The sequence below is a fragment of the Gallus gallus genome, chromosome 11, assembly GCF_016699485.2.
Source record: "Gallus gallus isolate bGalGal1 chromosome 11, bGalGal1.mat.broiler.GRCg7b, whole genome shotgun sequence".
NCBI lineage: Eukaryota > Metazoa > Chordata > Aves > Galliformes > Phasianidae > Gallus > Gallus gallus.
This window is the reverse complement of record NC_052542.1, coordinates 17321928-17334123: the sequence shown is the minus strand read 5'-3', so window position 1 is coordinate 17334123 and position 12196 is coordinate 17321928. Positions and strand designations below refer to the sequence as shown.

The 12196-nt window shown below is 60.6% G+C and overlaps 1 protein-coding gene and 1 long non-coding RNA gene across 7 annotated transcripts in view; one reads left to right on the top strand and one right to left on the bottom strand.

Moving 5' to 3' along the window:
- The window catches only part of GSE1 (Gse1 coiled-coil protein), a 69348-nt gene that overhangs the window by 18883 nt on the left and 38269 nt on the right, over positions 1–12196 (top strand). The window contains exon 2 of one of the 6 annotated variants that reach the window (XM_046899638.1): positions 1293–5209. The exons of 4 other annotated variants lie outside the window; for them this stretch is intronic. Coding sequence is in view for 1 of the 2 variants with exons in the window: in XM_040707256.2 (XP_040563190.1) it covers positions 9705–9738 (34 nt within the window). In the remaining variant the exon portion in view is untranslated. Of the gene's footprint in view, positions 1–1292; positions 5210–9578; positions 9739–12196 lie in introns of those variants that run through there. One more of the 6 variants, XM_040707256.2, reaches the window with a different exon arrangement.
- Positions 6359–7978, bottom strand: LOC121111716. The gene is made up of 2 exons (XR_005863050.1): positions 7898–7978; positions 6359–6774 (listed from the first exon to the last, which is right to left on the bottom strand). It is a non-coding gene; the product is annotated as an uncharacterized LOC121111716 (long non-coding RNA).

Below are 12196 nucleotides of genomic sequence, written 5' to 3'. Positions count from 1 at the left end.
CACCCCTTCCGGCCATAAAAGCCCCATTTGATGAAGAATCAGTGCTAGGCTGGTAGTCCTGGGTTTTATGGGATAAGCCAGGTGCAAGGTGCTGCCGTGTAAACGCCGGGGCCGGGGGAGCGCGGGGAAGGGGAGAGCTGAGCCACTGCCATGAATTATTCAGCAGTGCCTGATTTCACATTATTCTCACTGATACTTTTACAACCTGTCAGTAAATAAAAAAGATTCTACATTATTTATAGAAATGGACCCGAATTGGTTAGGGGAATTTACTGTTCCTATTATTAGGGCCTGCTCAGCACCACCTTAATGAGAGCCGGGATATGGCAAACGGTGCTTTCCGTGTCCCCGTGCCCAGCTCTTCTCATGCCTGGAGGTGTGGTGTGGGGTCTGTATGGCGTTGGGCTGCTCGGGGACATCGTGCTGGGGACATCTCCTTGCTGGGGTCGCCTGCTTTATTGGTCGGGGACATCTTGTTGGAAGCATCTGCTTGCTGGGGACGTCCGCCACGTTGGTTGGGGAGTCTCCGTGTTGGGGACATCTCCCTTATTGGCTGGGGACGTCTCCTTGCTGGGGACATCTCCCCTGTCGGTCGGGCACATCTCACCCTGCCTGGCTCAGCACACAGGTGGGGTCGCCAGGAGGTGCCCAGGGCACCGTTGGACGCAGTTGTGCAGCTGAGCCCGGTGGGGCTGAGCGAGGCGAAGCCGAAACCCAAGAACTTAATGGTTTGTTTCCACTGTCCTAAGGTGCTTGCTACAAGCCTGCCGGTGACAGTTTTATTGGCAGGCAGGCCATGCTAGAAGGATTGTAGGCTATTTACAGTGTTGAGGCCATGACTTTGTGAGCAGACAGTTAACATAAATTCACATGATGGATCAGTTATCACTTCATTGAACTTGTGGCGGATCCATTGAAGGCTGTGCAGTAACATACTGTTTCCTGGCTCTGCACAGCGCTGGGATACATTAAATACACTTTATTTATAGCTTACCATTGCTGCACTGTGGGCAGGAGAATGCAGCTTTTGCAACTATCATCTAATTTTATGATGAGCATTAAAGCAAGGCCTATAATTTGCACCTTTTTATTCATTAGACACTGGTGCAGCCATAAGTCAAGAATGCCCAGGGATTTAGATGCAGATCCAGAAGATAAACTATTGACAAGCCAGATGTATTTTTACATTAGTGTGCCTTTACAATAGTTTATGTTGAGAGTGGAATATAAATTGCATTATTAAATACGAACCACTCTTGTAACCACTGCTTTGCCTGCTTATTTGAAGGAAGGATGGGATTCAGCGCCGCGGAGTGCAGGGCTTTGCCCAATCGCTCAGCGTTGGACGGGTGGATTTCATTTGCTTTATTTTCGCCCTGGATGTGCTGGAGCAGCACAAGCCGTGTGCCCGGAGCTCTCCGTGCCTTTAACCTCCATTTCCCCACTCCTCTTCGTGCCCTCCTGGATTTTGGAAGCGCCAGGCAGGCGCTGCCACCCATGGCTGCCCCCAAGGGCCGGTGTTGGCCCTGGTGGCCAATGGACAGCGATGGCCACGTGGCACCGACCTCTCCCTCGCAGAGCACCAGGCAGCCCTGGCCAGCAGCGAGTTAAATCCTTTTGTTTCCGAGGGAATACAGTTTATATTATGAGCATGAATAAAAGATGGTTGTGCTAGGGGTAGCTGTCAGTATCTTTGCTGTGTATAAAGGCTTCTACTGTAGCTTGACAGTAAAAGACTGTGTTCGGGGACTGATGTGGTTTCTCAAAGGAGCTAAATAAATAAGGGACGCTTATTTTTACACCAGTAAAGGCTGCTGGAAATTTAAAGCCCTGTTTATCTCTCTGAAATCGTGGTGTTTATTGTTATCTCATGTAGGGGGAATTTGCATGTTCGCTAATAATTAACCGAACCCGGCGCTTCTCCCTCCTGTACGTGCCACAGCCCTGCTGCTATCTGCAGGGAGGGACCGCTGGCAAATCGAAGGCAAATATTGAACAAGCCTGGGCTGGGCACGGTGTTCCCAGTACCCCGTCCCGCTGCACGTCACCCTATATGGGTCCGTGGGGCTGTGCGTGTGCAGATGAGACATCCCCATCGCTGCCCGTCGTGGCGCAGTGTTTCCCTGGAAGCAAGCATCACCTCCTGGGCACAAAAAGGCTCCGAAGCAGCGGGGCAGAGCACCTGCCCCTTTGTGCCCACAGCTAACAGGCGGCCCGTCCCGGTCCCCGCAGCACCAGATGCTGCCGCTCCGTGTCACACCGTCATCTCGCTAGCGGAGTGTAACGGGGAGAGCAGTCGGTGCCTTTGTTTCTAGTGCTCTTCACACAGCTGTCACTTCCAGTGATCAGTAGAAAAATCATCACCCCACAGGATCATACATATGGAACGGTGCCTGTGCAGAATATTTATTGTAACATGTGTTGGGGCCGCGCTGGTCACGAGCCCTGGGTCTGGCTCGCCCTGCGACAGCCCCTGCAAGGATGCTGTCATCCCTCAGGTCTGCCTGCTGGGACCACACGTTGTCCCCAAGGCAGTGTCCCCAGGGCAGTGTCCTCAAGGCGGTGTGTCCCCATCACACGCTGCGTGAGCAGACCTGGCAGTGCATTGGGGCTGCGGGGACTCGGGGCTAATTGTGCTCAGCTCGTGGGGCTGCGCAGCGTATTCTGCCTGTCCCCTGTCTTGTTGTTCCCATAGGATGTCCCCAGTCCTGGTAGTAGCTGAGATGCTGCTGTGTGCAGCCCCGGCTCTCCCAGCTGAACCTCGGGGACAAGCAGCCCCTTGCTGGGGTCACCTGTGGAGTGGCTTTTGGGGTCTCCAGACTGGGCTGTGCCAAGGCGGGTGAAGGCACCCAGCCGTTCTCAAGGGAGGCAGGTTCCCAAGCTGAGCCTCAGTGGGGATAGGGACGGGGATGGGGATGGGGAGGGGGAAATCTTCCGTCTCTGGAGCTGTCAGCTCAGCACCTTTCATGTGTGATGGGTAAACAACTCGGAGCGCCCGCCTGGGAAGGCTGTTGGATCCCTGCTGGTGCTAAAGCAGCGTCTGGCAGGGATGGGGAACGTGCCGTCGCCTGCGTGAGGCACCGCGGACGTGACGCCCTGCTGGGGCTCACTGCTGCTTGCTTCAGCAATGGGAGACAGCGGGGCAACACCGGAGCCTTCGGGTGGTCAGAGACATTCCCAGTGGGGACGTTCAGCTCCCCAAATTGTCCTGTGGGGCTGCAGCATCCCTCAGCAGCGTGGGTTCTTCCTGCTAACAGCACCAAAATGCACAGCTTCTCCCCACGTTCCCATCCCCAATTCCTCCCTCCCCGTCACCCCATAGCTTGCAGATCCCCATGCCCCACGGCTGTGGGTTTCCTCTGGCTGGGCACAGCGTGAGGATGCACAGATGCTGTGCAGGCAGCGAGGGGGTCACCAGGTCCCCCGAGCACATGGCTGGGGGAAGGTGTCACAGGCGCCTTTTGGCACCCGCCGCCACACGAGCGCGCTCCTCTGACAGCTTTATCAAGCCTCCAGACTTCCCAATTCCATTGTTCCTGACATCTGTTTCGGTAAGTGATTAATTGCAATTAGTGAACAGTTTGAAAGCCCGTGGAAGAATATTCAGCAGAAAACTCGTCAAGATTAATGAGTGGTGGCAGTTGTCAGAAGGGCTGCTGCCTCGCCGTGACGCGCGGCGTGGAGGTACAGGAGGATGGGAGAGCCCCCTCCCTCCTCGCTCGCTGTCCCCCCCCCCGTCCCCTCCTCCCAGAGAATAACACAGGATGATTTTTCATCCGAATGCATGAATTATCCGCTAATGCGCTATTAATAAAGCACTGTGGAGTTTCACCGAGATTAGGTCCTAAATCATGCAGAATGAATTTTAATGAGTCCAAAAGACACCGGCGTTAGGCGCTCTCGGGGACCTGGAGAAAATACGGGGGCTCACCCCGGGCCGAAACCCCCGGGGATGGGCTGGGATGGGTGGTGGCAGGGGGCTGGGAGCTGTCGGCCGGCCCTTTGCTCCGGGGGCATCGGGGTGTGCCGTGCCGTGCTGCGTGCGTGCATGAGTGCGCGCAGCGGAGCCAGCTGCCTTTGTGCGGCACTGTGAGGCGGCTGCTTTGCAGGGAATTAGCTCGTTGGGCTGTGACTCAGAGCAGAGAGCTCTCTAAATAGCACTGCCTCAGTCAGCGTGAGGGCTGCTGCTCCTCGTGGGAGCGGTGACGGGCACCCGGGGACAGAGCGTGTCCTGCTCAGCCGGCTGCGCAGGGTGGCCGTGGTTTGGGGACCCGATGTCCTCCACCTCGCTGCCCCAAATTCCTGCAGGAGCTGGAGGAGTTTTGCTCCTGCAGTGAGTTTCCCAGCCCTTTGGCAATGAGCCTTTGCGCTCGGTTTTGCTTTGCCTGTCCTGGTGCAAAGGTGCGGTGGCCCCAAGGTGGCCGATGGTGGCACAGTGGTGGTCCCGGGGGCAGGTAGAGCTGCAAGGCTGGGAGGGAGGGCACGACATCTGCTTTGCAAACTGCTTGTAACAGCGAGGTCAGAGCAGCTCGGCACCCCGAAGCAGATGGCTGAGGCATGCTCTGGGTTACCTCACCCATGAAGTTCCCCATTAATGGACCATGACTGGAGGGGTGCGATGTGGGGAGCATCCTTCACCCCCTGCCTTGCTATGCGTGTCCCCAAAGGGCGCAAAGCAGCAGGGACAGGTTCCCTGCCTTCCCCTTTCCCGTAGGGATGCCACTGCCCATACGGACCTCAGGCTTTGCACAGCCTCTCTGACCTCAGCACAGGCACCGGGCCTTGTTCATTGCATGGCTTTTCCTGTGGCTCCCTCCCAACAAACAAGCACGGGGCTGCACGGGGCGTCCACTTCCCTGCCCGCCAGCCTGGCCCTGTCACCTCCTGGTGATTTATTGCTCTTTTGGGCACGGGGTGGCAGGGGTCGGGAGGTCTCGCCGTCAGCCGCCCTTTGTTGGTGTCCGGCACAATGACCCGGCACAGGCTGTTTGCTCGGCACGCCGGGTAATTACCGTGCTGGGGAGAATGGGGGTCAGGGAGGCAGAGCTGTGCCGTGACCCGCCGGCGGCGAGGCCCCGCGAGGCTGGGGCTCGTCCTTCCCCTGGCACCATCTGCTCGCGGGCGGCCGCTGCGAGCGAGCGGCGGGACTGAGGCTCCGGCGGCGACGCAGCGCTCAGACGGACGGACAGATGGTGGTGGGTTTGAAGAGGTAGAGTGTGTACTTTGTTCTGGAGAGCTCGGGGAAAAAAAAAAAAAAAAATAGAGAGAAAAAGAGAGGAGAGGGAGGGGACGTCCTCCCGTCTCCCCGCTGTGCTGCTCTTTGGGGGCTGTCATCACGCCAGGGATGCTGGCACTTGCAGCGTGTTGGGGGCGGAATGAGATGCAGTGGGGTCGCAATCCACGCTGCACCATGCAGGGGGGTCCCTGTGATGTGGCCATGCCCTTATCTGCAAGGATCTGACCTTGGCGTGCTACCCTCCTGCTGTCATGGCACGGCACGGCACGGCACGGCACGTACCCGCCTGCGAGCGGTGCCAGCTGGGTCGGGGCTGATGCAAGCGGCATTCCTAGGCAAGCCTGGCCTCTTGTGAACCGGCTGGGCCAGCGGCAGGGAGGAGCGGGCGTCGGGTCCCTGCAGCGGTGCTGCGGACGCAGGCGGGGCGACACAGCGGCTCCCCGGGCGCTGCCGACCCGCTGGACTCGCTGGGGGAGCGGCAGCGTGGGTTTGGCAGCTTGGCTTCTTGTGCAATAGGTGGAGCCGGCAGCTCCTGCGGCCCCGCAGACGCTTTGTGCAGCGGCGTCTGCCCGGCGCGTCCCGGCATCGCTGCCTGGAGCCGAGCGGACCGCTTTCGACGCCCATGCAACGGTGTCTCACCGTGGCCCTCAGCCAGGGCTGGGCGCTCTGGCAGCGTGCCTGCCCTCTGTGCAAGCCCAAGGGGTGAGCTTCCAGCTGGCCCCGTAGCCGACGGGGTGATGCTGGAGCACTGGAGCGATGCCTAACGCCACGCGGTTGGACCAGGGCTGTGAGCAGGTGGGCTCTGGGGACACAGCGCACGTGTCAACACCCCCAGCACCGGCGCACAGCGCTCGCTGGGTTCACAGGGTTGCACCCGGCCTCGGGTGATGTCCCTGCTGCACAGAACTGGTGTGGGGACCCCATCCCGCTGCCTGCCCCACCTCGGGGCTGTGCACGCCCATGCGCGGCCGCTGCAATCCTGACTTTGCCGTCTGTTAATTACCGCCCGCGCCAGGTCTGGCCCCGCGTTACACTTCATTATGCGATTGCGATCGGGGCCGCTCCTCCCTCCCGGCCGACTCTGGCTGGATAATTAGGTGTGTGTTCTCCCGCGTGCAGACAGACACTTAATACGGCTTTAATCACCTGCTCCAGCAGCTCCCACCCACTGCCCTGCGCCCGCACGGAGCCGCGCCGCTGTGTTTCTGCTGCCGAGAAAACTCGCGTCCGCCTTAATTACAGGCTGTGGATGCCTGCTGCAAACGCCCTCTGCAGATGCCTGGTGTGGATACATGGTGCAAATGCCCGGTGCCAACGCCCGGGGCAGACGCGCTGTGCTGGTGGCTGGTGGAAATGCCATCCGGGCTGGGTCTCATCCTGCAAGGGGCCTCTCGCTGGAGCCGGAGCAGGCGGCCTGTCGGCTCCTCGCAGGTGTAAGCACAGACTCTGCGGCGCTCGAGCTTCTGTGCGGCAGGCGCGTGCCAGCACACTGCTGTGCCTTGCGAAGGTAGCAGCCATCTGCACTGTGATAAAAAGCCCTGAGGATGATAAATAGACAAGTAGCACTTTTATTGGATTGCAGTTTCGAAGCAGCCACTTTGGGTTTGGCACGGCGCTAACGACAGACTCGGCACGGCGCTGAGCCCCGGCCGGGGAGCAGCCCCTGGCTCCAGGAGAAGTGGGACAGAGCTCTGATTTTGGGGAGGGACGTGGCACCGTCCCACAGTGCTGGCCTCCAGCCTGGGGAGCTCCTTAGCTCCTCCTTTCCCCTCTCTGTTGCGGGGATGATGCTTCTGCATCATTTACCCGGGAGCGGTTTGGGGCCAAGGGGGTGAGCATCGCGGCGTGCCCTGTGCCGGGGGCAGGCCAGCTGGCACGACATGGGGCTGGCGCACGCCGTGGTGCCCCAGCTGCCGCGCTGGCCTCGCCGTCACCTGCGAGAAGCAGCTTGTTTGTCAATAATGGAGCAGAGAAAATTGCAGCCAAAATGTGTCTCAGATCTGCTTTGTGTTTCCTTAATGCGTTCACCCCGGAGGTGCCTGCTCACAGGCTTACAAAGGCTGCCGGGAGGGATGAAGGGGTGGGGGGACGGGCCCCGGGCTTGCACATGGCCCCACGCAGGCTCTGCTGCCACCTGCCCCGGGCAGCCCCCGGTCCCCATGCGAGCTCTGACCCCACCTCTCACAGCAGCGTGCTCCCAGGGCTTGGCCCACATGCGCTGGGTATCCCCGTGCTCACAGGGATGGGCTCCCGCTCCAAAGGGCACAGGACCATGGGTGACGTGGCACAGGGAAGCGGTGATGGAGAGCAGCTGTGAGCTCCAGGCCTGGGTCAGGGAGGCGGTTCCTCATCCTTTGGCACAGCCGCCAAGTCGGAAACCCATTATCAGGGACTTTCCTATCCCCTCCCTCCCCTCCCGCTGCTGGGACAGGGCGCTCTGATGTAGGGGACAGCTCGGGGCTGGTACCCACAAGGACGGCGATGCCGTTTGGGAGACACAAGTCTGCAGAATGGCGTTTGGGTGGCTGCCCAAAGAGCCCTTCCCAGCCCCGAACGCCGCCAAAAAGCAGCCAAGCCGCGTGGCTGGGCGGCTCTGTGCCGGCGGCAGAACTTGTGCAAGGCAGTGGGGCGGGATGACGCTAACGGAGAGCCGAGACCGACCTTCTGGGCGAGCAGAGAGGACCTGCTGGAGAGGTTTCTCGCTGAGCTGGCTCTCCCGCTGTCAGAAGAGACAGCTATGTCATAAAACAAGTATTTTTGGCCGGCCCGCCGCCTCCCAGGTGACACCGCCGCAGCCGCTCTGCCCGCAGGGCGATGAATTCCCGCGTGAGTCACGGCCAGGGGAAGAGCAGAGCTGTGCTCAGCACCCCGCTGCTGTCCCCATTCCGCTGCCACCCGCTGCGCTGCTGTCCCTGCCCACGCGGAGGTGTCCCCACGAGGATTGCTGGGATTTGGATCTGTGTGGTGACAGCGTCACCATATCCCTGTGCTTCTGGGGTGGCAGGGGAAGGGTGATGACCCCCCTGGATTAGTTGGGAGGATGTTGCCGTGCCCCTCGCGTGGGTGGCAGTGGTGTGGTTGGAGCATCCCTATCCCCATCCACGTCCCCTCTGCTCGTGGGGGACGCGCTTTTGGGGGTGCTCCAGAATAGAGCACGCTGGGGTCTCAGACCCAAAATCCTGGGTACGGGAACCAGACACCAAGCAGCAGAGGGGCCAATCCCCACAGCAGGGGCACTCAGGGTGCCATGGGTCCATCCCCATGCCGTGCCAGCCCCACACCTGCGTGCAGGGGCCGTGCAGCTGCCTGCCCGGGCGTGCATCCCAGGAATTTGGCAGGGCTGGAGGGCGATGGCTGCCTCCCCCTGCCCTCTGACCCGCCGGGATGATACAAGCCGTCTTCTGTTTCTCCTCAGCCTGACTGCGGGGTCAGGACAACAGCTCTCGCTGTCTCGCTCGCTGTGATAAAACGGCTCACGACACAATAGATCTGTCAGGCTGCTGGCACGGCTGGAGGCCCGCGGCGAGGAGGGGGGCAGTGGGTGCTCAGGGTGCCCTTACAACCCCAGCGCGGCCGTGTTGGGGCTTGCCCTGGGGCCTGCAGGTTTTGGCACATCCGTGCCGTGAGTTTTGCCCAGCCTCAGCACAGGGTGGGGGGGGGGGGGGGCGGGCAAAGGAGTGGGATTTCTTGGCAGCACAGGGTTCTGGCGCGGGGCTGTGCGCCCTGGCTGCTCTCCCTGGCCCCGCCAGCCTTGGCACCTCCAAAAATCCATCTGGAGGGGAGCGGTGAGATGTGCCTGCTGCCGTCTCCAGCCTGGGGATGCTCCGTGGGGAGCCACTTGCTTCCTTCTCCAACCAGGAGAGGAGCTTCCTTGCTGGCTTCAGTGCCCTTCTGTCAATTCCTGCGTCACCCTTGCAATAATCTGTACCCGCACGGTGCTCAGGGTGCCAATGGGGACCAAGTGGGCATGGCCGCTGTGTCACCGGGGCAGTACACCAAGCTGCTCATCCCCCTTCAAAGGGCATCGCAGCACTGCTTGGGATGGAGGGAACCCTCCCCCTGCACCCTCAGCCCCGGCGTGGCGGCTATTGAGAAATAAAAAGCGTCTCCAATTAGAAGCGGCGGTGCTGCAAACTCGCGGCGAGGCACTTGAACTGTCACTGTGCAGCCTTAATTAGCAGCGCCGGGGCAGGGGTCAGCAGCAACTCAGCAGTCTTGACAAGGCTGCTATCAAGTGCAAGGAGGGAGGAGGAGGGAAGGGAGGGAAAAGCAAAGCCCCCGTAACTCAGGCCCAGTCCTGGGTGGAGGGGAGGGGGAGGGAGAGCGTGCCGGAGACGCAGGCAGAGTTAAAAGGGAATAAAATGGTTGCTATCTCCCGCGGCCGGCTCTCGGGCGGCGCGCAGCCCGCCGCAGGGGAGAGCAGCTGCTGGCGGGGCTGAGCGCCGGGGGGACCCTCCCCGTGCCGGAGATGATGAGCTGGTCGTCCCTGCTGCAGAGCCTCAGTAAGTGCTGGGCTGCGGGGTGGGCGCCCTGGGGATGCCCCGCTGGGTGCGAGGGGAAAGGGGACGGGGTCAGTGTGGTGTCGGTGGGTGGCAGGGCGATGGGTGCCCCCGTGCCGCCCCGTCCTGTCCCTGGCGTCCCCTCCTGCGTTGGGGTCAGCGCCTGGCCGTGCCGGGTTTAACCTCTGCCCTTCCCCTCATGACCTTCAGCCCTGCTGGAAAGGGTTTAAATGCAGAGTTATTTGATAGTTAATCCTTGCCCAGGGCTTGGTGCATTGCCCTGCGTCCCGACCCTCAGCCCTAGCTGTGCTGAGAGAGGAGGTGAATTTTGGCACCGGCGCTCTCCCCCCGCCGACCCCCTGCTTCGTTCCCTGCTTGGAGATGCTGCCCTGTCCCCCGGTGGCACCGCGGGCGCTGGCGCGGTTCAGCGGTGCCGGCAGCACGCTGGAGGTCAGGCAGCCGTGACGATTAAAGTCCGGGGGGTGAAAAGAGCTTAAACAAATCCCTGATCCGTCAGATGCCAGATTAGGCTGTTCAAAATGCGCTGTGAGCTGCCGTGGTGCCGGGGCGGGGGGGGGGGGGGGGGCACACAGCTGAACGCCCTGGGAGCCGTGGCCATATCACTGCGGGCTGTGATGATCCCAGCGATGCGCAGGGAGCACTGGGGCTATGTGGGTGCAGTGGGCTGGTTGCCACCCGTGGGCTGGTATGGGGATCAGGAGCCCCCCAGGTTTTCAGCATCTCCCTTTTTTGGTGCAGCGCTTTTCCCTTGCCTTCCCAGCTGGTGCTTTGGGGACACCAAGAGGTGATGGGCTGGGGCTCCGTTTCCCCGTGCAGGGGTTGTGGGAGGAATTTTCTGCCAGGTGGAGACTGCATTGGCTGCGGGGGCCTATCCATGCCTGCCTTTCCCATTGGTGTTGGGGAAACTGAGGCAGGCACAACTGGCGGGGCCGGTCTGCCTAGAGCTGCAGCATGGGTTGGGACAGCAGGGACAGATGGGTGCTGAGGGCATGCGGTGAGGGATGGAACAACTCTGTCCCCTTGGTCCTTGCCTACCCCAGGCTTGGTAGCCAGTCCCCGAAGGTCCAGGGATGGGTTAAGTGCCGAGGGGGCTGGGGACATGCAAACCCTTGTGCCAGTTCCGAAATGAATGTTGCCTTTAATATAGCATCCTTCAGTCCTTATCTCCCCTAATTTATTGGACATAACTGGTTGCGCTGATGGATTCGTGGCTCAGACCTTGGCTTCTAAATTTCAGCATTAATAATCTGCCCCTTCATTCTGCTCTCCAGATGTCTTTCATTTATCTGCTTATTCAGGAGGGGTGCAACCTCGCGTCCTCCGTGCCAGCGCTAATGTGGCCCGGTGACAATAAATTTGGGCTTGTAATAACACCGCCAGATGAATGAATTGACCTCTTGGTGACTGTCACTCCTCGCCTCCCCCCTCGGTAGGTGCCGGGGGGCCCCGCTAACGGCCCCCTTCCTCCCCACCTCCCGTAATTCTTTGCGCAAGAAACCAAACGGGCAGTTTGTAGGAAAGCGCAGGCGAGGGCATTGCTTCATCTTTAATCAGCTTTGGAGAGCAGCCTCCCTGTCCCCAGGGAGCGGCCACCCCCTCGTCCCCATCCCAGCTCCCTTTTGGCCACCTGAGCCCTAAGAACAGCCCCGGGACCCCCCCTCCTCGCCCCCCGGGTCGGGCCCAGGTGCCGGGGGGCTCAGCATCCCTCGCTGCGAGCCCCGCTGGGATTAAATGACACGGCGACGCGGTGGCGGGGAAGCTGCACACCTGAGAGCGTGCCGAGGAATGTGTTTACTTAATTAATTGGCTATGTGAGAGCGGGAGCGCGCCGGGGTGTAAATCTAGCGCGGGCCTTGGCAGCCTGCAGTACCGCGCACGCAAGACTAGACTTTAAATAAGGGTGCAATTATTGTTTGAATAATTGACGAACAATGGGTGCGCATCAGCACTCAGCCTAATGGGCTTTGATCGCTCGCCAGGACCGCGCGGCGGGGTGCGGGATGGTGCGGGATGCAGGGTGTGGGGCGCAGGGGGAGAGGTGCGGGTGTAGGGTGTTGGGTAGGGGATGCAGGGTGTGGGGTAGGGGATGCAGGGTGCAGGATGTGAGATGCAGGATGCAGGGTGCGGGATGGAGGGTGCAGGATAGGGGATGCAGGATGCAGGATGCGGGATGGGGATGCAGGGTGCAGAATGCGGGATGCAGGGTGCAGGATGGGGATGCAGGATGTGGGATAAGGGATGCAGGGTGCAGGATGTGAGATGCAGGGTGCAGGATAGGGGATGTAGCGTGTGGGATAAGGGATGCAGGGTGTGGGATAAGGGATGCAGGGTGCAGGATAGGGGATGCAGGGTGTGGGATGTGGGATAGGGGATGCAGGGTGCAGGATAGGGGATGCAGGGTGCAGGATAGGGGAAGCGGGGTACAGGATAGGGGATGCAG